The sequence below is a fragment of the Bombus fervidus genome, chromosome 1 (genome assembly GCF_041682495.2).
Source record: "Bombus fervidus isolate BK054 chromosome 1, iyBomFerv1, whole genome shotgun sequence".
NCBI classification, from domain to species: Eukaryota; Metazoa; Arthropoda; class Insecta; order Hymenoptera; family Apidae; genus Bombus; species Bombus fervidus.
The window spans coordinates 23,317,544-23,342,131 of record NC_091517.1 but is presented as its reverse complement, the minus strand read 5'-3'; the positions used below and the strand labels follow the sequence as shown (position 1 = coordinate 23,342,131).

Sequence of the window (24,588 nt, the reverse complement as noted above, 5' to 3'; positions counted from 1 at the left end):
CGGGTAGCAGAGGATCTACTCCAATCGAGACACTGTTTCTTGACATAATAATACATCTTGTCGCTAGTAAAAGACAAGAACTATTAACTTAACTCTATCTCTATTCGTAACATTCGTGGCTTTTGATAGAATGAACGAGTAAATGCCAGTAAAACCGATTTTTATCGTTCACACGATATTTTCGAATGAGGTGGAATTATTCCTGAAAAATTTACGTACAGTCTGTAATAATAAATTATTATTATATATATAAATAAAATATATTATATATAAATTATTATTACAGACTGTACGTGAATTTTTTAAATTTAGAATAGTATTAATCGTAATATCTATTACAATTTTGATTTAAACGTTTTATAATGAAAATAATTTGATTAAGAGAATTCAATTTCATCGCTTGTATTTCTTCGCGTCAAAGCCGCGAATATACTGCACCTGATTATTCCGTGGAACAAAGTAACGGGTATAAATATTCATCAGAAATATTTACGTAATTTGTTTAACTACCAGGTGTTATTTACTACTTACCTTTCAATGATTATACCGATATGATGTGATATTTTCCGCTGAAATGCAGGAAAACCTCGATTCGTTGCAATTTCCTGGCTAATGAAAAGAAAGAGCCACGTTTATTTGCTTTTACGAGACCGTCAACATTAACCGTACAAATTGCGATTGCCTATTGACACGAGTGAAATAAGTATAATTGAGAACATTTCCAGAGAACATCTCAGCATTTATTTTTCTTCTATATGATCATCCAATAATATTTGATATTTAAAATTTATACATATTGAAAATTATCGGGTAATTCGTGTACACGTGTGGCTTTTCAGAAACAAATGTTTGCATTTTAACGAGCAAGGATTGTGTTTGTATCAGATCTGTGCGATCGACGCGTTACTGATGAGGATGTGGGCGCCCGATGCGGTTCGAGCGATAGCAGCTCGAGGGGAGGCCGACTAATTGAAGAGTGTCAGTCTGATTTAACCTCTGTCGACTGGTCGCATTATTATAATTTACGACGTGCCACCAGTTGTCGTGAACTCCGCGGAACGAAAACGCCGCTACGTCTTTTTAAAATTACAAAGTGACGTCGATACTTGACCATTTATAACAGGCGCTTGTTGAAGGCCAAAGTAAATGGTCATAGACAAAAATACATCGTTCACGAGGGGACGAAGGAAGGTATGTAAAATATTATGTCTCTTGTTTCTTATCGATAAACCTGCTAGCAGGTCTTTATGCAAATTCTAATTTTTATAAATAAAAGATTTATGATACGATATTTACGATGAAAAACACGATGGAAAATGATAGATCCACTTATCGCTGGATGTTCGGCGACGTACGTATAATCGAATAAACGCTGTATTCGTATTTTATCAAACCAATTCTGCATTTCCACGCATCGAACATTGAAATATATTTTACATTACAGCACATTGCGCGATGTAACGCTCCAGTTATAATTCGTTCAACGTTATTTACAAAAACACCGCGCATTCCGTATGAGAAACGCAACTGTGCCACTTCACGATTTAATAAACATTTGCATTTTATCGAATTTACCCGTTTGGTATCGCGGAACGATATGAAAACTTGGAAGCTCGTTGCCCGGTACACAGCGTACGCGTGAACGCGCCAAAGTAATTGCAAATTTAATATTACGACGTGTACGTACGTCACACGGTTGAAAGGGTTATTAGTGTAGCCGGCTGTATTCAGACAACTCAGATACAGAAAGTTGGTTATATAAATTTAATCTATCTTCTATCCAGGACAGACGCGTTCTCCTCCACAACAAACCATCACGTTGCTTGGCGTTAGTTTGCCTTTTGTATTTATTCTGCTGTTCTTTCGATGGAACATACCGAGGAAACATTGTGTTCGTCTTTCTCGGTCAACCGGTTCGTATGTAATTCATCAACCGACGTTAACTTCGGCTCGTCTCCACGAAATTGCATTATGTATTCCATCATAAAGGTGAATTCGATGAAATGTTGCGACGAGGAAAAATTCGAGATGTAACGTGGCTTCTTCGTATCTTTTCCTCACACAGAGTACGTTAGACGGTATTAAATGCAGGATTATTCGACGATAGAAATAGAAGAGAGAAAGAAATGTGAAAAGGTAGAATCTCAATCATCATTTTCTATTTAAATCGTGTTTCTCTTAAAGTACCTGCGCTATTTGATAAAATACGGTAAAATTCCATTTATCGAATTGTATGAAATTTTGTCGATTAAATTCAAAGATCCTTCCGGTAGTATTATGAATTAACTTTCGATAGAAGTAAAAGATTCTCTTTCTTTTCTTTTTCGATGTTTTTCCCTCTTAAGCAGTGGATATTCGTTAGAAATATCATCTCAACAGCTTTTGTCCCGTCTCTGCCTTTGCGATTCTCATAGTTCCCTTCGAGATGGTTCGCTCGACGATCAAAAGAAGCGAAAGAAACAAAAAAAAAAAAAAAAAAGAAAGCATAATTTGTCGCATATTTAATAGAAAACAGTTCGTGAAAGAATGAAGAAAATTTTCTGTGTCGTCTCTACAGAAATAATCTTGCTCGCAGATTTCATTCTGGTTTCCGACCACGCGCGGATTAATATGTCGAAAGTAATGCTTCGTTTTACGAGCACAAGAACACCGAGGAAATGGGATCGGGAAGGCAGGAAATTTAATTTACCACGGTATTATTCGTCCGAGGAAAATACGTGATTCTTCTGGTTTTAGACTGAATGAACGTTGAAATTACCTTTCACAATTTCATGGGACCCTAAGCAGCGCACTTTGACGTTTGATTTCAGCATGCGTTATGATTATAATTCTATATACTTGTTGCAGCTGAAGATTTCGCAGGAAATCTATGCACTCGCGACGTACAAGGATGAAATAAAGTATTGGACGAAAATGGCAATTATTGCATTGCAAAAAGGTATATCTTGTTTCCATGCAAGAAACATTCGGAATAAAAATAGCGTATGAAGAAAACGATAACGTGTTTACGTTACAAAATGCCGATTAGGCCGGTTCGACGATCCATTTCAACGGGTTGTTATTTCACGTTTTACGCGTTGGGTGGTGGCCAACTTTTTCAGTATTTCGATGCATGAATCAAGGAAACGATTTCAGCCTCTCTGGGTGTTCGCGTGACACGTGTATGTCGAAAGTGAATCCCGTATGACATTTGCGGAGCGTATTTTTGGCAAGAATCGTATGCACCTTCAATTTCACTTCCTGGTTTGTCTTCGTTCTTACGCAATCTTTAATTCTATTTGTGGACAAAATAAATCGACGCGTTTCTCTTTCTCTCGCGGTAGATTTCCAAAAATTAGTCATTTTGTAAAACGTACTTTAATCCTAAAATATAGATGAACCACCTGTATCGAAATAGACGCATTATCGTGCGAATGTCAGATTCAAGTTTATATTCCAAAATGTTGCACATTTCATTTAATATGCGCGTTCATACGTAAATGAAAGTTTTCTTTTGCTATAAGAAAGAAATATCTTAAGTCGATCAAGATATTAATATAAAAATTTAAGGATAGTTATTATTATTATATTCGATTACTACGTATCTCTTTTATGCACCATAATTTATATATTACGGTGTGATTACTTCACAGAAAATATCAACTAACGTGCCTCGCCACTAAACCGTTAATCGCGATAAAGTTTAATATTAAAGTTAAAAATCCTTCCAATTAAAGAGAAAATTTTATTGACTATGTCGTCATGCAAATCCGTTACGAAAATCATGTACTGGTGTATCCAATTAATTTCAGTTGCAAGTTGCGTGGCAAGTCATCGGAAGCTGAAGATATTTAATGAAGTTTCTCGAGATTCTGGCGAGTGGCTCGACGCAAAAGTCTTTCAATGAGAAGCCTTCGTCGCCGCGAAAGTGGCGACGAGAGAATGTCAAGAACTAAACGCTTCGACGGGGAAACAGCAACGGCTTCGCCGCGTAATTGGAAAACTTCCGGTGCCGTATAAGTTGCCGGAAGTTGCGGCCGAAGACTCTTATGGAGTCCGGTTATCAGGGATGTCGAGTCTCTCGATGTAGTTACAAACCGATAAATCACTCATTGTGAGCCCGATCATACTGTCATTCTCTATAATTGCTAAGTTATAATTGTTTCTCCTTCCTATAAATATTTTAAGATTTCTAATGGAGTATAGTTAAAGTTTTACGATTTAAAATTGAAGGTATACATCATAAACTATAAAAAATCTTTGCTCGATGAAACTCGATAAATAATTCGAAAGTATTAAAAATTCAATTAATTTCTGTTAAATATTGAAGCGTGGATATGTAGAAATTAAATAAAAAACTGCAGGGAAGTGATTAATCCTTAACTGCTATGATGAAATGAAAATATGAAAATTAATTACAGATATCATATGGAATTCTTACGTTACAAGTTTTCCAAATTGTGAAATGTTGCGCCTATTGCATCGATTGTGAAAAATGGAAAAGTTTTTCTACCTATAATATCTATATTAAGTTATATACTTACATGCGACGATGCGACGTTATTTAGATCCAATAAAAGAATAAAAGGTTTGCGTAGATGTTAGTGCTTAAAATGCTTAAACGTCTACGTACTAATTTAATCGTTTATTGTCTATAATTTAAAATATAATTTATTTAGAATATAGTTAGTTAAAATATAACTTGAAAAGAAAACAGAAAAATGATGTCATACATCGTATCTCGTACCTGGTCGAGTTCATAAATAACAAAGCAGATAAGAAGTTTCCCCGCGATTCTATCTCGCGATATTTTCAACTTCACGAACTCTAATATTTAATGTTATCCAATGTTTCCATTCCTGCCACCCTTTCTAAATTATTTATTTGTCACGAGGAGAAGAAACATAACGTCCACCTCTATCCGGCATATTTTCAACTTTGTGCGCTGTAACATTTAACGTCCCACAATATTTCTTATGCAACTCAGTTCCAACAAATTAATTTTTTATACCTGGAGCTTTATTTTCATTGCCTTTGGCGTATGCGCCGTTCTTGTTTCGTTTACTTTAGCCAGTTATTATTCAAGGTTAGCAAAGAAAATTCTAGCACGATACTGCAAAGGGAGATCCGCAATTTACAAACGTGGCGCATCATACTCGAGGGAAAACCATCTGAGACTTGTCCACTTGCAAGATCATTCGAGAGACAGGGAGATATGTAGCTGGCAATCCACCTCTCGAGGACAAATATTTGCAGACATGGTCTATTAAAGCGTCTGCATAAAACAACGAAGAGTATAAAAAAGGAAAAAACAGCGAGAAAATAGGGACCATAAAACAGCGAGAACAGGGAAGGTAGAAAAGAAGTAAAATATGTAGAGAAATTATAATCAATGTTCGTATGAAAATGGTGTAAAATGTTAGAACGTTGTACAAGTAAAAATACACCGAAACTATAAGCTATTATGATTTTGATATGCTATCGCTAATATTATATAAAATTAATATTGTTAATACTGTTAACGTACAAGTAACACTTTATAGCGCAATTAACAAAATTTATAAGAAGAAACAGAATTGCCAAAAATGTAAGGTGTCTGTGACAAGTCGTTCAGTCATCGTTGAATTTCGGTCAGTCACCAAAATGTTGTGAAATCCACATCGTTAAATATAGTGTTATCGATATCATCCTCATAAGATTATTATTGAGAGGTTACTTATACGGATTACGAATTTCCTTATGTAATTACTCTTAGGTAGTGGAACCTGATAATTACTCTCTGCCTAAGTTTTTCTAGTTGCAGTAATATTTGTACAACGATAGTCAGCCAAGAGCTACGTAATATCTTCGAACCAGCTTAGACTTTACTCCTATCGTTTAGAGATATTTGATCGTTTAAACTAGACTAGGAATGCCACGTAACTCTTGCCGTAGCACGAGAGAAACTCAGATAAATTATCACACGTAGTACTATAACTTTCACACCTTAGATACCATTGCACATGATGTAGTTATTTGTATTTATTATCTGCCAAAAGTTGGAGAATGTGAGATCAAAGAAATAATTTTCTGAATCATCCATTCTGAATTCTTCGTCATTTGATAACACTGTAAAGCGGTGTATACAGCTTTCTTCGAATATCAATCAAGCAAATTAGGAACTGAGCGCAAAGTACGTGCAATGGGATTCTTTTTTTTTTTTTTTTTTTTAGAAATTAGAAATGTAGATTATACATGCATATTAAGGTATTGAAAGATATGCAAATGTATGGCACGTCTGCTGACTATTCATTGTAGATACGCGAAAAGAAACTAGGTCCTTTGGTCGGAAATACAGAGCTGAGTGCATCAACATCCACATCCTGTTCCCGCAGAAAATCAACAGACCTAGCAAACGGCAAACTTACGGTATCGTGTTCCATCAAAACGTACAGTTAACGAATAGAAAGTGGTCGGCTCGAATTTCGGCGAGTCATGGGAAGAGCAACGTACTCGCACCGATTCGTGGTGCTCTGCCAATTTCAGTGGCACCTAGCGCAGTCACGCGTAGCTTTTAGTTCGGGCTATTTATTTTACGACAGAATGACAACGGCTCGGAGTTTAATTAATACTAACTGAAAGCTCAGGCTGAAACGAAAGATTGAATATCCCCGGCACGGCGTTCTCAAGAATCTGCGTATAAATAGAAATGCACTTAAGTCTCTTTTAATGGAGTTTAAATGCGAATTCTTTCTAGAATTCGTTGCAAATTAGTTACCACCGCGATGGATGTCAATCTTTCTCTCTTTTTTTTTTTGGACGTTCGCTTTCTTTCGTCCCTTAGATTTTATAAATTATTTCTAAATTTATATGATAAATTAAATAAATTGTGCGACCAAGTAATCTAATAACAACTGACGAAGCTCGTAATTAATAATTAGAATAATCATCGTGTCGAATAATATGGACAAATTTTCATTTCCCTTGCCTACTACAAAGTACCATGAAGAGTAACGAATTTAATCAATCAAGTTGTTTTCTAGCTAATTTGACAAAATTTGCCAGCGCGTGTAACAGCACACGACGAGGTATTCAAAACTAGAAAGAACAGCGGATCAGATTATGCGAAGATGACATCTCGAGTTACATTAACTTATATAACACTTCATACATCCTATGCTAACGCTATGTAAATCCATAACCAGATCCATTAATTCGAATTAGGTGAGTACACGTGTACTCAATGACATTTGAAATCTATCTCGGATACATTAAGCTTTATATGATGGGGATACAGTATACTGTATATATAATATTTGTAAATTGTACTTATGTAATTCAAGTGCTAAAAATTGTTCAATCGCGACAGATAGTGTAAATATATAAATACATATATATTTATTTATGTATGTATTATATTTGTAAATTGTACTTATGTAATTCAAGTGCTAAAAATTGTTCGATCGCGACAGATAGCGTAAATATATAAATACATATGTATTTATTTATGTATGTATTATATTTGTAAATTGTACTTATATAATTCAAGTGCTAAAAATTGTTCGATCGCGACAGATAGAGTAAATATATAAATACATATATATTTATTTATGTATGTATTATATTTGTAAATTGTACTTATATAATTCAAGTACTAAAAATTGTTCGATCGCGACAGATAGTGTAAATATATAAATACATAAATACTGGTATGGTATTATGATCTTAAAGAAGGAAAAAGTCTATCTTTAATTAATGCATTGAAAAGTTCAACAAACGAATTTAGCGAAATGTGTCCAATCCAGTTAACAGCTCACCAACTTTATCCATTTTCAATTTTATCCACTTTAGTTTAATCTCGAATTGCCAATCACAATTACGAAAATCCACTGAGAAAATTCCATTTATTCGAATGTGTTTACCATTCGTGTAGTAGAAAAATCATCGGTAGATAGATATAATTCAAACGACTAGGTTCAGTGACATCGCGCAATAGGCCGATCTGTAACCGGGCCGAGTCTCAAAATTGATTTCAATGCGGGCAATTGATCTGCGAGATCAGCTGTGTTTGCGGACCGCGTTGTTGTCGTTTCTGGCGGCAAATATTGGTCGTCGCTAACAAGACAGCGACGTTTGAACGCTTCTTCCGCCACGGTTTTCAAACGCCTGTTTCATCGACCAACGTGCACGATGCACGCTGCACTGCATCAATCCGATTTCACAGAAAAACGTTACGTTTTGTATATTCTGTGTACCATTGAATTTTGAATTGTCAAATTTTCCGCGAAAGATATTGTCTACTAGCAGTAATATTAATATTTATTTTTCATACTTCATTGCTTTATTTGTTTGAAAACAAACAGAGGAAACGGCAATTCGATAAAATTGCAATTTATTTTCGATTTTTGTTTGTCATGATCGTCGAAAGATAATCTTTTAATTCTGAATTTGAATTGTTAACGATGATAGGGAAAATTATAGGTACATTTTTGTTTGAACAACAAATATTTGTTATATACAATTCGAACAGCTGTAGGCTGTAGGTACATCTGATTGATCACTATCAGAGTTTATCGCCTTATTTTAATATCGTATTTGGTACGTCTTTCTCATCTTGTGTATATTTGAATTTTATTTAATTTACGTAAATTGTATTACAAAGAACAAAGAAATATAACACAATAACAAAAGGATCTATCAAGTTATCACTTTCCTTTTAGTAACTACGATTTCAAATAAGAATTTCTTTTCTCTTTCGTCATGATCACGAATCACCTCTACTAATTAAGTGATTGCAAATTGTGGATGACAGAAAACTTAAAAAAAATGTCAAGTAAAAGTTGTATCCTTTGTAAAATCTTATAAATTTGTAGAAAAAAATGTCTGAAAAGATCATTGATTCGAATTGGTGATGCAATAAACAATTGTTCAGAGTTTCATCAAAATATACAATTCATAATAAAATTAATCCTAAGGTTGAATTCAAATTGCCATCGAAAAGCAAACAAAACGTACAGGCGAATAAATAAAGCTAGGAGAATTTTCGCAGCTTTCCATGATGTCTGGAGTCAGCGAACACGGGTGAAACAGCGAGAAAATTGTGTCACGTTTTTCTCTGCGGACTTTCCGCGATTTCCAGGAGGACACGACCTGTCATAGTTGTGCAGTTTTTCGAAGCCAAGCTGCAGATGCTTCTTCGTGGCATGTTGGATGGAAAAAAGAGACTCGAGGCGATGTCTACGAGTCCGTTTAAATATAGCCGCGAGGTCTTCGTCCATGTTCCCTCTGGAGTATCCACCGGCATGTTCTCTCTTCAAGTGTACACGTACGAGAAGAGAGAAACAGTGAAACAAGGACGGACAGAAACAACGAGCAAACGGAAGGAAGGAGAAACGATATTTTCTAGAATACTACAGACTATGGTGCGCTGCCTTAAACAATACAGTGAACGGATTTGAAATGATGCTTCCTGGTAGAAGCACGCTTTCTCGATTGGAGAAACGCATTAAATCAAACAACAAATGCTTCTCCCTTAAGTTATCCGAAGACTGAACTGATATTTTTCGAACATAAGGTGGCAGGTTTGATGTATCTTTCTTTTTTCCTTTCTCCTTTTTTTTTCGACGTAAAAATAACTTCTTTGGAGTGGTGGTTTCGAGTATTTTTGATGAATGCGGAGCTTGCTACTCTCGTGTTTCTTCTTAGGTGTGACGCTTATAAAAAAATGCACCTTGGGACTCGAATTTGTAGATTCAACGTTCGAAACTAATATACGTAGTTTGATGCAATTTAAAATGCTTTTTACTTTAAGATGCAAATTAAAAGTTACATAGTTAAAGAAACGTTATGTTATTTTCTATATGTAACGTAAAATATGTGGCAAAAAGATTTTTCTCAAACTTGAGAAAACTTTATAATAATAGGAAACACACGATTGAATAAAATACGAATCGAAGGATGCGCAATAACCATCATTTAACAATTCTGTATCCTGTTTCTTCCACTCGCGTGAACATCGTGTATTTCCACCCTACTGTGAAAACCAGACACAATGAACATCGCTGCTAACTCGGCGAAGCGGACGAGCCAAAATATTTTCCACGCGACCATGCTAGCTAAGCATATTGTTCCGCGTAAATTCCATGGTAGGGTGAAATGTATGCGATCGGATCGGAGCTGCACCACGGCTATCGGAAACACCTGTATCCGATAGCAACATCGAGGCATCAAATGTGGATGCGACTCGACTCGTTAGTCGATTATGCATCGTCGACGTTCAACATGAGCACAAAGCACTGGCCAAATACTGGCTAGCCTCTCGGCGAACATAATTTATTGTCCCGGTATGGCGCAATGAAAAGCCCGGGCATTATCACTGTGCCGCTTTTATCACAAGCATCTAGTATTAACGTGCAATTTGTCAGAAGCTGTGTAACACGGTGAACGTGCTAACGTTTAGAATATTAAGGAATGGCGCGCCAATTGGGATAATGATACCTCGATTTGTTTATCGAGATTTATTGTTCGAGGAGCCGCGTAGGATGTTTTATTCGAGGAACGGAGAAGAAAATTTGACGTTTATTGATGGATAATATCGTTGATACAGTCATTGTTTTTATTTATTCTTTTATGATGTCTATATCAGAAAAATATTTGAATGTTCATCATATAGCATTTTCATGGACATATTCTATTCGTTGTACAAAACATTTTGAAAGTTCATTAGCATCGGCTAATAAAGCACGGCTATCGCGATTAAGAAGTTGTTATTAAGGCCTAAACTATATACGTACTAGGAAACTGTTGACAAAATACGTATATAAATTAAACAACCCGATGTTAGCTCGTAACGTGAAGATAGAATTAACCAAGAGTACAATAACTGCATTTGAAATACATCAGCTCGTATCCTAGGTAACCCTCTAGACATTTCAGCCGAAACCATGGGGTGTGAATGAATCTGACGAACATCGAAGCGATCAGGGAAGCGTGTATTTTTCCATTTAACGCCGACTGCAATTGGATGCACAGCGGTTGCTCGCGAGCCACGGATGCATATGCATTTCCAGTTGACGTTCCTCCGGAGGGGCTGTGCACGGAGCGTCGAGAGGGTAAGAGGAGAACGCTCAATTAAATCGTCCCGCGGCAACGTTTTGCCGTGGCAACAACTCGTCTTGAAATATTCAGAAGAGCCTTTAAATCTTTTTCTCTATCTTCAGCCCGAGCCACTTCTCCCCTTGCCTACGTCTCCCCTTCGTTTCCCCTGTTCATATTCTTGCGTCTCGAAGCGTCTCTTATCCACCGTGACGTTGGATTTTCCTTCTGACGTTTAATCGCGTTCAAGCTGTTTCTATCTTTTGAAAGAGCGCGTGTCTATCTTTTGAAAGAAGAGAGAAAGTTATTAACGAACGAGCGATATTACCCTATGATTTCCCACTCAGCGACGACATCGATTTTCTCAACCTTCGTTTCTCGCTTTCCCTTTAATTTAATCGCCGGTTTCATCCGTCCATAACGATCTTCGAATAAGCTTGGAAATAAACGGTACGTTCCAGTTGCACTATTTTTAAGCGACGCCGTGGGCTTCGACGCGATATTACGAGGGTTCTGCGTTTTAACGCGACACGATTTGTTGCTTCATCCTTGTAATGCCCGGCCTTTCTCACCGACACCCTTTCCCCCTCAGATTCGCGAGATTTATCGTCGCCTCGGGGACAGCGATGAAGATAGCCCTCCTCGAACACACCCTTCTTTCTTTTACCGCTGTTTCTTACCTTCTGCTCTTTCCACGAACAACAAGCTTGTAATATTTTCAATATGTTGTCTAAGCTCGTTTGGAAACTCGCCTTTCAACGTACATAGTTTGATGACGTTAAATGTCACAAATATGAAGACAATAATATGAATAATTATCGTTATTTACAAATAATTATGTCGAGTAGCGTCTCCTGTTCCAGTCAGTTACGTGTAAGCTTATCTACTTATAATTTGTCTAGATTTTGTTATCCATTTAATAAAGTGAAAAATCAGTGACTGTAATTGTATATCGAGAAGAGAATTTAAAATGTTTTACGTATTCAACATTACTTAACAACTTCGTATTAAATTTTATTTATCTGGAAACCAGGTAATAAATTAATAAATCAAATTCATTCGAACCAATTGCAGCTAATAATTGGTACAAAAAATATTCAAATGTTCTGAAAATATTCAGAACGCGCGATAACAAAGTTGTATCGATATGATTTACAAAATATGATACACGAGATATGCACGTAACGAGATATCGTTAAAAACGTATCATATTGTACCGTGAAACGTAATATCACAAAAATTAAACAATTATAAATTATACATTCGATATTTACGATTATTACTTAGAAATCTTCTTTCTTTTTTCTCTGTAAGGTAGCGATCAATTTCACCTGCAAATTACAAATCGCAATGAATACACCAGATGATTCAATATCACCGTACATACATAAATATTATTAATTACGTACGAGAGATTGTAATTAATTCCAAGTGGAGTGTTTACGATGTTGACGAATCGCAAGAAACGAAATGTCTCAATTTGCCCGAAGTTCACGCCGCGTGTAAATGTCGCGGGGGAATCTTAAAGACCAACTTGTTCGATTTCGCGTCTAGGAAGTGGAACGCAAACACGTTGTACCCCGGCTAAATTTATCATGCGTCCCATCGTCGACGTACCTCGCATCGTTTACTTACGCCGTTTTAGAGATGCCCGTCGATCGACGAAATTGTCGTTATTACGTAAAATAATTCCACTGAAGTCAACCACTGGCAGCGGTTGCAAATGCTCGTGATATCGATCCTCGTTCTTGAAATGCTTATATAATCGAGATAATGTCATAACTCTTACGAATAAAAACGATTTTGCCTGATATCGATTCCGGTTGTATTTCTGCAGCCCGTTATTATATCGGTTTTGAAGTGGTTTTATATCGATCCTATAGTATTTTTGTATCGGTTCAAAGTGGTTTTTAAGTCAATTTTGCAGAGAAATTCATTCGTCTTTTTAATGTCGTAGCTCTTTTATTAGCGCAGGTGGAAAAAATGTCATACGAAAACATTGTCGGTTTAAACAATCGCGTATTAACACAAGCGTATACGTGTAGGTTTTTCAAGCGCGGCGATGTGTTACATTATCAGTTTAAATGGAAATATATAATTTTGTCGGATGGAATTCTTTCATCGATCTGTGTAAATAGTATCGGTCCGAAGTGGTGAGAAAATTGTTAAGTTCACGAGATACTCGAAACAAATATTTTTTAACTATTTTTCGATCGCCTTACTCAAATATTCAATTCGTGTATCTGTGAAAATAATTTAGTTGAAAAGTTTATAATTTATTTTATCGAGAGGAAGAGACGAAAAGGGGAAAGCTATATACCGATCCAATAAATTTCGATATCGCGAGTTCATCTACGATCCAGTAGCAAAGCCAGTACATCGCGCACATTAAGATTCACCCGTCCGCAGAAATCCTCTTCGACCGACTCTCACTCTGGAAAGTTCGAAAAGGAGAAGATATCGTACACCCTTGGCTCATCCCCTGATGCAGCCGTGTTTAAAGAACTCCAATAGACGAGAGCAAAACTGTTCGTTCCCTGGAGAGCTTTCTTAAAGCTGTCGGCCGGAACGACCAGGGATATTCTTTATCGGGCTTCGCAACGAAAATCTCGCAGAAACGGTCGATAGGTTGGTACCTATCAGCTCTTTTTGAAACTTCACACTCAATATACAGGATATTTTCACGGGAAGGGTAAATCGCGCGACATAAGCAACCGACTGGATTATTTTTCGAAATTTCTGCTTCCGTACGGAATATTTTTATTCGTTATGATAGATACGTATAATGGATAAATTATTATCAGATATAAATTTTATGTTCAAAAATGTATACAAAGTACCAAATATACGTTATAATACATTTGTTTCTTTTAGGGAATTGCAATTGTTTAGTCAATCATTTTTTTCTAGATTTTCCTTCCTCGATATTTACCCTTTCATACGAATAATATTCCTTTAACTGTTATAAGCTATTAATTAAACAAATGAGGAATAAATTTAAAAAAGTGATTCAAATCGTTGAGAATTGTGGATCCTACTCGCCGAAATAAATGTAAAGGAACACTAAGATTACACTTAGGATTTATATTAAAATAGTTTTAGATTTATTTAATAAACGATTTGCAGGATCTTCGTCGATACACATTTGCACGCGTCTCGGCACTCTCTTTGTCCATCTTCCATATCACACTGCTAACGGAACAGTTGCACTCTTCCGTTTTTCGAGACGCTGTGCACACACATATTTCCATACACTCATTCTCACATACGTGTGTCACTACTTCACGGCTAATCTAGTCTAGCACACAAAATTATACATATCCCAATACAAATACATCAACTATACACGGTAAACGGATTATACGAAATTGTAAGTTAAGAAGATATATTTATTCGTTTTTTTTCTACCCGATCAAATAAAAAAAGAAAATTAATTCGTTAACACCTACCGGGAATCTTAAACACGCTAATTGCTTGAATGAAACACTGCGTATGCGTGTGGCGTATAGTGTGCGTATTCATATAGGTATAGGCAGATGAAAGATTCGCACGAGTAGATCGCCAGCAGGCATACGTCGTCTGGGAAAGACCCGGCTAATTTTGCTAGCCACGGCACAAGCGACCCGATGCCGACGTATGAACGCGTTTCCGTGAGGTGCACACCCGGAATTCGTGCCCTGTGGCTGTCGAGCCCGAGCTTCTTCGGTAAATGTTTACCTCCGCGCCGCTGCCAGCCGATCTATGTATTATTATCGGACCCTTGCAAGTTGGCTTACGACGTCCAACACCGTCTGACCATCGACCGTATTCTATCTACTGCACGGTCTACACACTATATCTACGTACTAAGATCCGCGTTCGGACATTTACGATGGGACTGCTGATTTTTAAGGCGATCTTCGCTTCGAGTTTTATTTCGAGATAATTGGCAAATTAATGGAAACGTGTGTTTGAAAAAGGGGATTGGCTCACCTCTTTTATGGTATAGTAAATGGAATATTTCATCGCTTTAGTTAAGCATCTTCCCAAAAGTATATAAACACAGAGACTGCTGTGAGTTACTGAAATATACCACCGATGAAGTATAGCGTGTCCTATATTGTACTTCAAATATAACTAGAAAAAGGAAATATAACTTGGAACAAAGTTATTTCTTTTCGCTAGAACATCGACTATGCAAATGAGAAAAGAAATAGCCTGCCGATCAATTTTTACAGCTTCTTGGAAATAGCAATCATACGAGAAATCATAAAACAAATCCAGAAACTTCTCGTTAAAAACTCGAGAGCAAATAATCAAAAATTCAAAACTCGATATAAGATCCGAACTATATATACATACGTGTGTGTATTTGTATGCTGTTGATATTCTCAAGAAAATCATTCAGCGATTTCTGTAAATTTATTGAGAAATATGTCCAAATATTTTTGTCGTGCAATAATGAAACGCGATTTTAATGATCTTATGAGGGAGGTCAGTGTGCTCGATCCCTGAAGCAAGAATATGTGTAACACGTGCAAGCGATCACTGTCGAAAGAAATCGGAAAAACGGCGGAGGGGCAAAGTCGCGTCAGCGGCGTGACTGGCGAACGGCGGTCTTAAATTCTAGGTATTTTGTAAACAGCGACGCGGCTTGCGCGAAACAGAGAATCGCGTGCGACCACGGCCTTCGGACGATAACGTTAATGGACTTCATTTACATCGCATAATTATAGCGGGCGGTCGAGTCGCGTATAGATTACGCGCGAGGTGCAACGACCACGAGGAATCAAATACATTCAAAATACTCGTTCGTCGCTTACTTTGCTTAAAATTTGGCAATTTCTACTTACCATTAGTCAATTAAATTTTTGATACATTATTTTACTAACTGAGGGTCACAATTGTGTAGGTTCCCTGTCATATTTCATAAAACTTAGTATCTTAGGTTTATCGTTATAAGAAATTCGGTATAACATTCAGGTCATGAAAACGTATGACGTAACTAATCGTGAAACTAAAATGACGATGATCTATGAATCGAAATACGTGATTGAATGCAGATTCTCAAAATCTTCTCGCTTTATTATACGAGGCACATAGAATATACGAGTAATACGATATGTTCGTTGTTTTATATTCGGTTTATTATGGATTACTGTTAGTTTGCATCACTTTTGGATTAGGTTTATTGCCACTTCGTTTATTACTTTATATTAAGATTTAACGTCTTCAAGTTTTATGATATAGTTTGACGAAGTAATAAAGTTGTATGATATATTGAAACATTGGATGGGAGCAGAATAGGGGGTATTTGTACATAGTAGATCATCTTGATCGAGATCAATTATCGTTGATCATTGTATGACATGGTTGAACTATCGTCTCAAAATATCAAGGAACATATCAAGCACAGGTCGTCGAAACAATTGTAATATATTGTAATAAATGTTGGACAAATACTGCGTTATTAATTCTAGGCAAAAGTATAATTTTATATAAATTATACCAAAGATAAAGAGGGAAATAGGCATAAATTCGTATATTTTTGTTAGATAATCAAACTTGTGAAACATCGACAGGGAAGAGATCATTCTGATCGTGAGAATGATGGAACGTTATAATTAAATTGAATTTCATTCAGTGTTTATTCGAAAGGAAGCAATAAATGCCAGTATTTACGATTTATTTTCCAAACAGTGTTTTTAATTGTACATTAATTTTTTGCGTATTCGTATTATATAAACTAAAAGAATACATTTAATTAAAAGCATGAAGTTTTATAACACATTCGATTCTCTTTTTTTTCCTTTCCTTTTTCTTTTTCCTCCAGCTGCATTTTTTTTTTTTTTTTTTTTTTTTTATAGAAAGTAATGAAATCTTTCCTTGGTTATGATAAAACGTATTTCATTCTCCCTTTTCAGTGCAGTGAATTGCCAAGCTAGTCAACCAGTTCGACAACAAACCAGACAAACGACACTGTCTACAAACGAATCACGAATAGCTCGCCTCAGACACGAGCACAGTCATCAACGGGTTAATAATATCTGCACCATGCACAATAAATACTAAACATCATCTCGTCTCTTTATGCAGGTCACCATAAGACACGGTCACGCCAATCTTCAATAGTTAAATTCTCAACAAAATCGAGCGATAATATTAGGCTTTCGAATAGTTTTAAATTATTATATCTGACGAACCGGCTAGATTCTCAATTACTTTTTCGAGATAACACGAATCATCGTCAGCAAACGCTGTTTCTTGCTCTAGATACGAGATAACGCGCAACTAGTGTCATTTTGAGTCGTTGCACGCGAATGCAATTATGACGATGTATCGCGTTGACTAAAAAATGTATAAACATAAAAATATTTGGTTTCATGTTAAATTTTTCAAGTTACATTTTAGCGAACAATTATATTTTAATTCGCGTTATACACATGACTAAGTACCTGAAGAAACTGCAGTTGCATCTCAACAAAACATTGGATCATTCTTCGAGAATGACTCGATTCGTTGAAAAGCGATATATACAGAGAATTTATAAAAAAATAGTACCGATCTTTCACATCTTTTCATATTCTCTTTCAGCATCGGTGTATCGTTAAAAATGTCACATCTCATACCGCTTTGAAACCGTGGAATGCGTATAAACCATATAAACGAGACGTTAAAAATTTCACTAGGAAAAGAAGCAAAGGGAAAGAAAAACAGAAACAGCCTTTTGCTCGGAAGAACGCGACAACGAAATGGAGGAAACTCGTCGTTTTCTACTTGCCCGGTTCCCAAAACGCTCGACAACATTAGGGAGAACGCGTTTCAGCGTGCTACAGCCGAGCGGCGTTACTCTGCTTCTTTTTCAGCGTCGCGTTTGCGAAAATTCATCTCGTGCGATGACACCGCGGAACACCAATTATAACTTCGCGTCGTTTTGCGACCGGCGTCGATTTAATGAAGACACCGCGTCGCGTAAACAACGTTTCAACCGGCCGAAACGAACTTCCCAATTAACCGCCGGTAAAATTACGTTTCCCGAATCTGCCGCGCCCAAAAACGTTGATCAAACCCACGGTTTTCGGCCTGTACAAGTAGGGCACGTGCATCGAAATTATCACATAAACGAACCACGATATCCGGTAAACGACTTCGCGCTGAAACCCTAGTCTCAACACTTACGTAGCTCCTGTAGGACGCCATGATTCGAGCAGCCTCCCCTCCTCGATCGAGCGAAAGCGGAAGGTTTCCAAGGGTGAGATCTCCTGATCGCTCGAGGCGGATTCACCGATCACCATCGACCACCGACACCATCGACCACACCAAAACAACCAGCACCACCACCACCACCAACACCAAGCACCAGCACCACCACCCGGAGCGTGCACCACGTTCGCTTCACCGTGACACGCGGTTCGAGCCGAAAAGACGAGAGAAGAAGGAAGCTGCGGAGCTAAGAAGAGGAAGAAACCGGTGAATCGAATGATCGAGACGGAGAAAGATGCAAGAATACAGACAGATAAAGCGGGAGAGAAAGAGACGGAGGTACGAGAGACAGATAGAGTAAGATACAGGAAACTAGAGAAGGATTAAACGAAAGAGGGATAAGAAGAGACGAGTGAGGCCAAACGTGGAGAACCGATCGAACGACGAACGGTTCGACGAAGCGTCGTCCCCGACGGCACGTTCTCATAAGAGAAGAGGAGGAGAACGGAGGCGCTTCGTTTCGGACGAAGCTCGGACCCTGAAGAAGAGCCGGCGACCCGCGAGGCACGCCGTGTTCCCTCTCTTTCTCCGACTTCTCTTCCCGAGCCTTCGTTACACGCTCCTCTTTCGACCGTGCTTTTCCATCTTCCTCTGATTAACGCGTACCGACGTCCCGCGCCTCGCCTTACCCTCCGTATATACGTATCGGCTTCTCTCGTTCATTCGCTTCGTTCAGTCGAGCCCTATTTTAAGAATAGCTTCACGTCCTCTCGCTGTTCGGCCGCGTCGGCTCCTTGATGCTTCCGTACCCGCCCAAAGAGACGGTCGCAGCTTCGATCTTGCAAGGAAACTCGAATGTTTAGAAATTTTCGGAAAGTGGTGTTCACCAACCTCGATGATAACTCGATGGTGAACGATAGATTCTACGTTTACGGTGTTTTATTTAGTTTAGATTCTTTATATTGGCATGCTACGTGCACGTTGCTGAATAGCGACGATACGTTGTTTCCCGATGAACGTATGCAGGTTTTCTCTGCGAACAGTAATTGGTATAATATCTATGCATACAGCGTAGATACCGTCTGTTCTCATTTTTCGTAGTCTCCCTGGAGGCGATTAATTAATAAGGCAGTTTATGATTAAGATTGCATAATTTAGTTTTACATTTTTAGCTTTAATTTATCAAGACGTATAAATTTTATTTATTATTCCTTGATACATACAACTGCAATCGCGTTAAGGACTGGTAACTTTTACGAATCTCTTCAAATCTACTTTGGCAGTATATGTGTAACATTTTAATAATATGTTGCATTTGTAATTTGTTTAATAACGTATAGCGTATAATATACGACAAAATAATAGTAAATACAAAATAAAAACCACCCTCGAACTTATGAAAGAAACATTCCACGAGACATCTTCTCGAGCGAGTATAATTGATCTTGTACGTGGAATAGTTGCACCAACGCAATTTTAAAATGAACGAACGAGGCTGGACCGCGGTAAATCAGTAGCATGCGAACGATCTTTGTCGGTGATATGCTATCTGACGTCGAATCGGACGAAAGAGGCTATTATCGAGTTAACTCAAACGATCGACCGACTGCCAAGTCAAATATGGAGTTTACCTTCTAGTTTTCAATACAATTCCTCCTTTTCCATCCACTCGAACGTTCCTGTACCTCTAAAAGTATCGAGGAAATCATGCTCCGAGAGAATGTTTCGAGAAAGGATGATAGTAGGTAAGGGGTTTACTCCGCGGAAGAATATCTTACGACGGTAGACGAATGTATTCTTTGACGAAAGGAGGAGAATTATTCCGCGAAAGAATATTTTTAAGGGAATCGTTCCTTGTAAGCACTTTGTATAGACCGAGTTGTTCCTCGAGAGGATTTCGAAGAGAAGAAAATTATTCTTCCGAAGTATCGGAGATACTCAAAAGCGATTACACTTTTAATAAGAATTCGAGGCGAAGGAACTGATTGCACCGCCGGACGTATATCGAAGAACAAGCTGTGTATTAGCTTTTAACAATGGTACGATATCGTGTCATTTGATAACAACACGTAAATGGATTGAAACGTAACGTTATATCTTGGTAGTAAGAGTTTATATATTTAAGAAAATCGTGTTATTTCTTCTATTAATTTAAATTCTCCATAATTGCATAAAAATTCACGTTTAAGTATACTCCATCCAAGTATTCTAAAACTGAAAAATAGGAAGAAATTGAATTCCATCTGCTTAATTTCACTCGTTACCCAAAGACAATGAACCAGCAACACAAAGACTTCTGCAGCCTCTGCCAATCATCGTTCGCCAAAGCGTGAACCGCGAAGTTTCCTCGTCGACGGTGGTTCCGTACGATAACGAAAGCGGCGCCAACCACGTACAAGCGCGGCTACAGTAGCGTGCTCGTGCAAGCGTATAATATTCCACGAGGAGTTGAGACGGAGAGGGGTCGGACGCGGCGGTTCCGGAATTCTCCGAAGGATTCCGCGGAGGAATCCGGCGGACGGTGGAGACAAACTGCTGGCAAAACGGGCGTCTTTGTCCAGGAAACGAGGACAGCGCCGGCACGGTTAGCGTTCCTCTGGCGACTAGATTCTACGGACCTTGTCTCTTTGTACAACAGATCCGCGGAACTGCTCCTCGAAATGGGAACTTCTGCCCAGAGGAATCGGTTGAAGTATCCTTGAGACCATGAAGCCACGGATTGGCTAGATAAAGCGGACGAACAGGAAAAAGACGAAATAAAGACAGTGAAATGGCAGTTCGTGCGGCAACCGGCAGGAAGTCGAGCGAATCAAAGCGCCGACGATTGTTTTACTCGGAGACGAAGGACGTTTCCTTACCGTCGAGTACGAACCAGTCAGACTGCAGCTTTCGCTGGATTTCGAAAGCTAATTACAGTTCGAGTTCGAGGGTTACTCGAAACCGAACCGGTGACCCGAGGTGGAAATCCAACCGCGCCACTCGACGGAAAGGGAAGGATCTCGTGCATCGAGATCATTATTAGCCGGTGCATAATGCGAGTTGATTAAAGTCTGAAGGAGCAACGATTATTAAAGTGGCGTTGATAACGAGGGACGTCCCGTATCCTGAGGAAATCTCGTTGTCAGATTGTTGAATTATTCCCGGGGATTTTAATTGCTCCGCTATATCAGCTGGTCGTAGGATGGTCGCATTTGCCTAATTGATACCTTCTTCCTTCCATAACGAATTAATCTCGTAACGTTAACGTTATTGTTGTTGTTGTTGTTTTTGTTATTATTGCTATATTGTTTCCAGCTTCGATGCGGAAGCAGAAATGAAAAATGAAGTAGGTATTGGGACTGAATTAAGCGGATCGTTGATTTGAAATGAAACTACTCGAGCGTATTTAAAGTTAATTTTAATTAAAAATTAGAAAATTATAATACAATACAAAACGGTAAAACGACTTTTCAGTTGCTAAAACTGCTTTTGTAAATAACAATGAATCAGTCATGAACGACGATAACCCTGTAATATTCGGTTGTTCACAATTTCCACTTTATGTACGTACATATGAGCTTTTTCGCTTAAATCGGTAGATCTACTATGCACAGAGCAAGGAGTTAGTCTTTCTGCGAGCACTCGCATCGCGAATCTGATGTCGTGCTGCCAACTTTCGACACACGTTAGAACACGCTAGAAAATAAGCGCCGGACTCGCTCGTATGCAGTAATCAACATATCCAGTAGTTGAAAAGCAGAGACCGACTACAAAGTTATCGGTCGAGGTTTTATCGAAGCTTCCAGGAGCTTAAATTCACGACTCTTGGTAACGGTGGCGCCACGACAAAGCTTTTAAAAGCGCTTTCAGAAAATATTCTCAAAAGTATTTACCCATGTTGCGCTCCACGCTTTCTATTTACGTATCTCTTATACCGTGGCTATTAATATTTCAACTCAAAAATAATCAATGTAGACGCATACACGCACGCCTTTCTATCCCTTTTCGCTTCTAATATCGAGCTATCCTTATCCCAATCCCTGCACGACCATCCTAATCCCTGCTGATGCTTCGAATCTATATTGATCCGTGTCAGACTCGTGGTAACAACTTTGACAAATCGTGTCAAATCTTCCGGTGGCAGTGAAAACGAACCGTGGCCGTCTGACCGGTGTCGTAGATTAATCTTAATCAGGTCGCCGAAATCGCGGAAGGCGGCGACGGAACACCGCTTCTTGCATGGGTTCACTCTTCGCAGATCCACCTAGAAATATTTTCGTTCCCGATATAGAAGCACCGGCGTATAAATACGCAGCGAACGGGCAATAAAAATATCGACGAGCAGCCACTCGAGAAGAGACGAGCGAGGACTCGACACAACACCGCGATCACTTTCTATTTTCACGGAGGGGTACACTTAGGACGATGGCACTTTGTCATCGCAAATGCTATTGACTCTACTGACAGTCGAATGGAATCGAGCGAAGGAACTCTATTCGATTCTATGAAAGGCGAGAAAGACGAACGAAATTGTTTGTCTGTACAATTATGAAAATCGTTGTCGAGGAAATAAGAAGAGAAATGCATACAATTAATGAACTCGAAACTACGGGTGAAGTTAGTCCAAAGTATCGTGAATTGAAAAGGAAATTAATCGAATGGGAAATTAATCGCTTCGGTATTACGGAAATTGAAATTGGTTGATCTAAAATAAATTGAAAGCATCGTTGATTAATGTGTCGCAAACGCTTCGTTGATTTGGCTACGTAGATACTATGAATATATTGAGTTGGCAACTAAGTAATTACCACCTAATGACAAAATCCGCAATCACTTAGTTGCCAACCCAATACTAGGTCTGAAATAAATATGGGAACGTACAAGGCGAGAAATAGACGATTTCGTGAAAAAACGAATCAAACACTAATTTACATATTTTTTACTCCGATAAAGGACGAAGCTTTAAATATTTAATATCGAACAGAAATCAAATTACGATATTATTCGACGATTCTAGCGATACAAAATAACGACTAAATAAAAAATAACGAAAGTGACGAAACAAAACTTGATATAGTCAGGAAAAAATACACAAATGAAAACCGAGAAAGCATGGTGCAAAGTTGAACGCGAGACCGAGGAGGGATTGATATTTCATACGTTCTAGCCCACTTTCCCATTGGATACAAGTGTATAACGTTCGGACAAGAATAGAGCGAGTTAGTCATCTTGAGTTTCTCCCGGTAATGTCGAAAAGCATCGACTAAAAATTTTCCTGACGATTTCGAACGATGAGTCAATATATTTTTTCCCTTGTCGCGGGGTGGATGTCGCGTCACGTGTTTATCGGCCGTTCATTCCATATTTTCCGATTCTGATTCTTTCTTTATTCGAACGGTCAATGGATGCTGCTAAAAAAATTCCTTTCGATATGCGTCACTTTCTACAAATGTTTCCCATAAAATATTCACGATCGGTATTACCTTGCGTGCTACGAGTTAGATATATGTATTTTACTTGGGTATTCTTATTTCCTTAAAAATAACAAGAATTGATTTTTAACAAAAACTCCCAAACGTCGTAAAATTTGTGACTGCAATAAGGATACGGTTTCTATTAAAATTATGACAGTCGTTGTTGGCAGAAAGGAGAAACGTCAGGATGATTCATTGGAAATTTTTGGGGAACGTATATTCTGAAGCAAATCAAAGTCAAGTGTAATTCAACTTTTTAATAAATGTTTTTATTTTGCTTTTCAACAGGTCTGAGTGATTAAGATTAATGATTCCTTATGTAAATTTCTACATACTTAATAATCATAATTATTTCTTGAGTAGAAGTTTAATGGAACGCCACACCTTTGAAATAACATTCAGTTTTAAAATACGCTTCTTATTTCACTCGGACGAATTTTCACGCATAGTATCAATTAGCGGTAAAAAAGCTAAACTTGAAAATACTGACGTTATTGGCATTAAGTTCACACGCTACGTCACTTACACTTATCACCTATAGAAATTCTAACTAAAGTATGTACTTTAAAAAGTAAACACACGAAACCCACGTAACGCAATGATATATCGGTATCACTGTCTTCCTGCAATTTCTTAAACGCATCAGTCGCCCGCAATAAAGATAAAATAAATCCTCATCGAATGATAAACCGAATCGTATTAGTTTCCTTCACATCCGAAGCTTCTGTCCCGAACAGAATTCGGATCGTTTAAAATAACCGATCAGAAAGTAGCACGGCAGTAAATTCGAGCAGACGATACCGGCCTGTGTATCGCCTTTCATATTTCCACTTTGCGGCGAGGATACAATGTTTTCCCTTCTGGCACACTACACTCGCGCGAGCAAAAATGTATTAGCCCG

General features: G+C 38.0%; 1 protein-coding gene across 2 annotated transcripts in view; it reads right to left on the bottom strand.

Annotated features, from left to right (window-relative positions):
* The window catches only part of LOC139998171 (uncharacterized), a 38,436-nt gene extending 19,654 nt beyond the window's left edge, over positions 1-18,782 (bottom strand). For both annotated transcript variants that reach the window (XM_072022517.1, XM_072022524.1), the window contains exon 1: positions 18,211-18,782. In XM_072022517.1, coding sequence (XP_071878618.1) covers positions 18,211-18,231 — 21 coding nt within the window. In that variant the 5' untranslated portion in view covers positions 18,232-18,782. The remainder of the gene's footprint in view (positions 1-18,210) is intronic.
* Between the last annotated feature and the right edge of the window lie 5,806 nt (positions 18,783-24,588).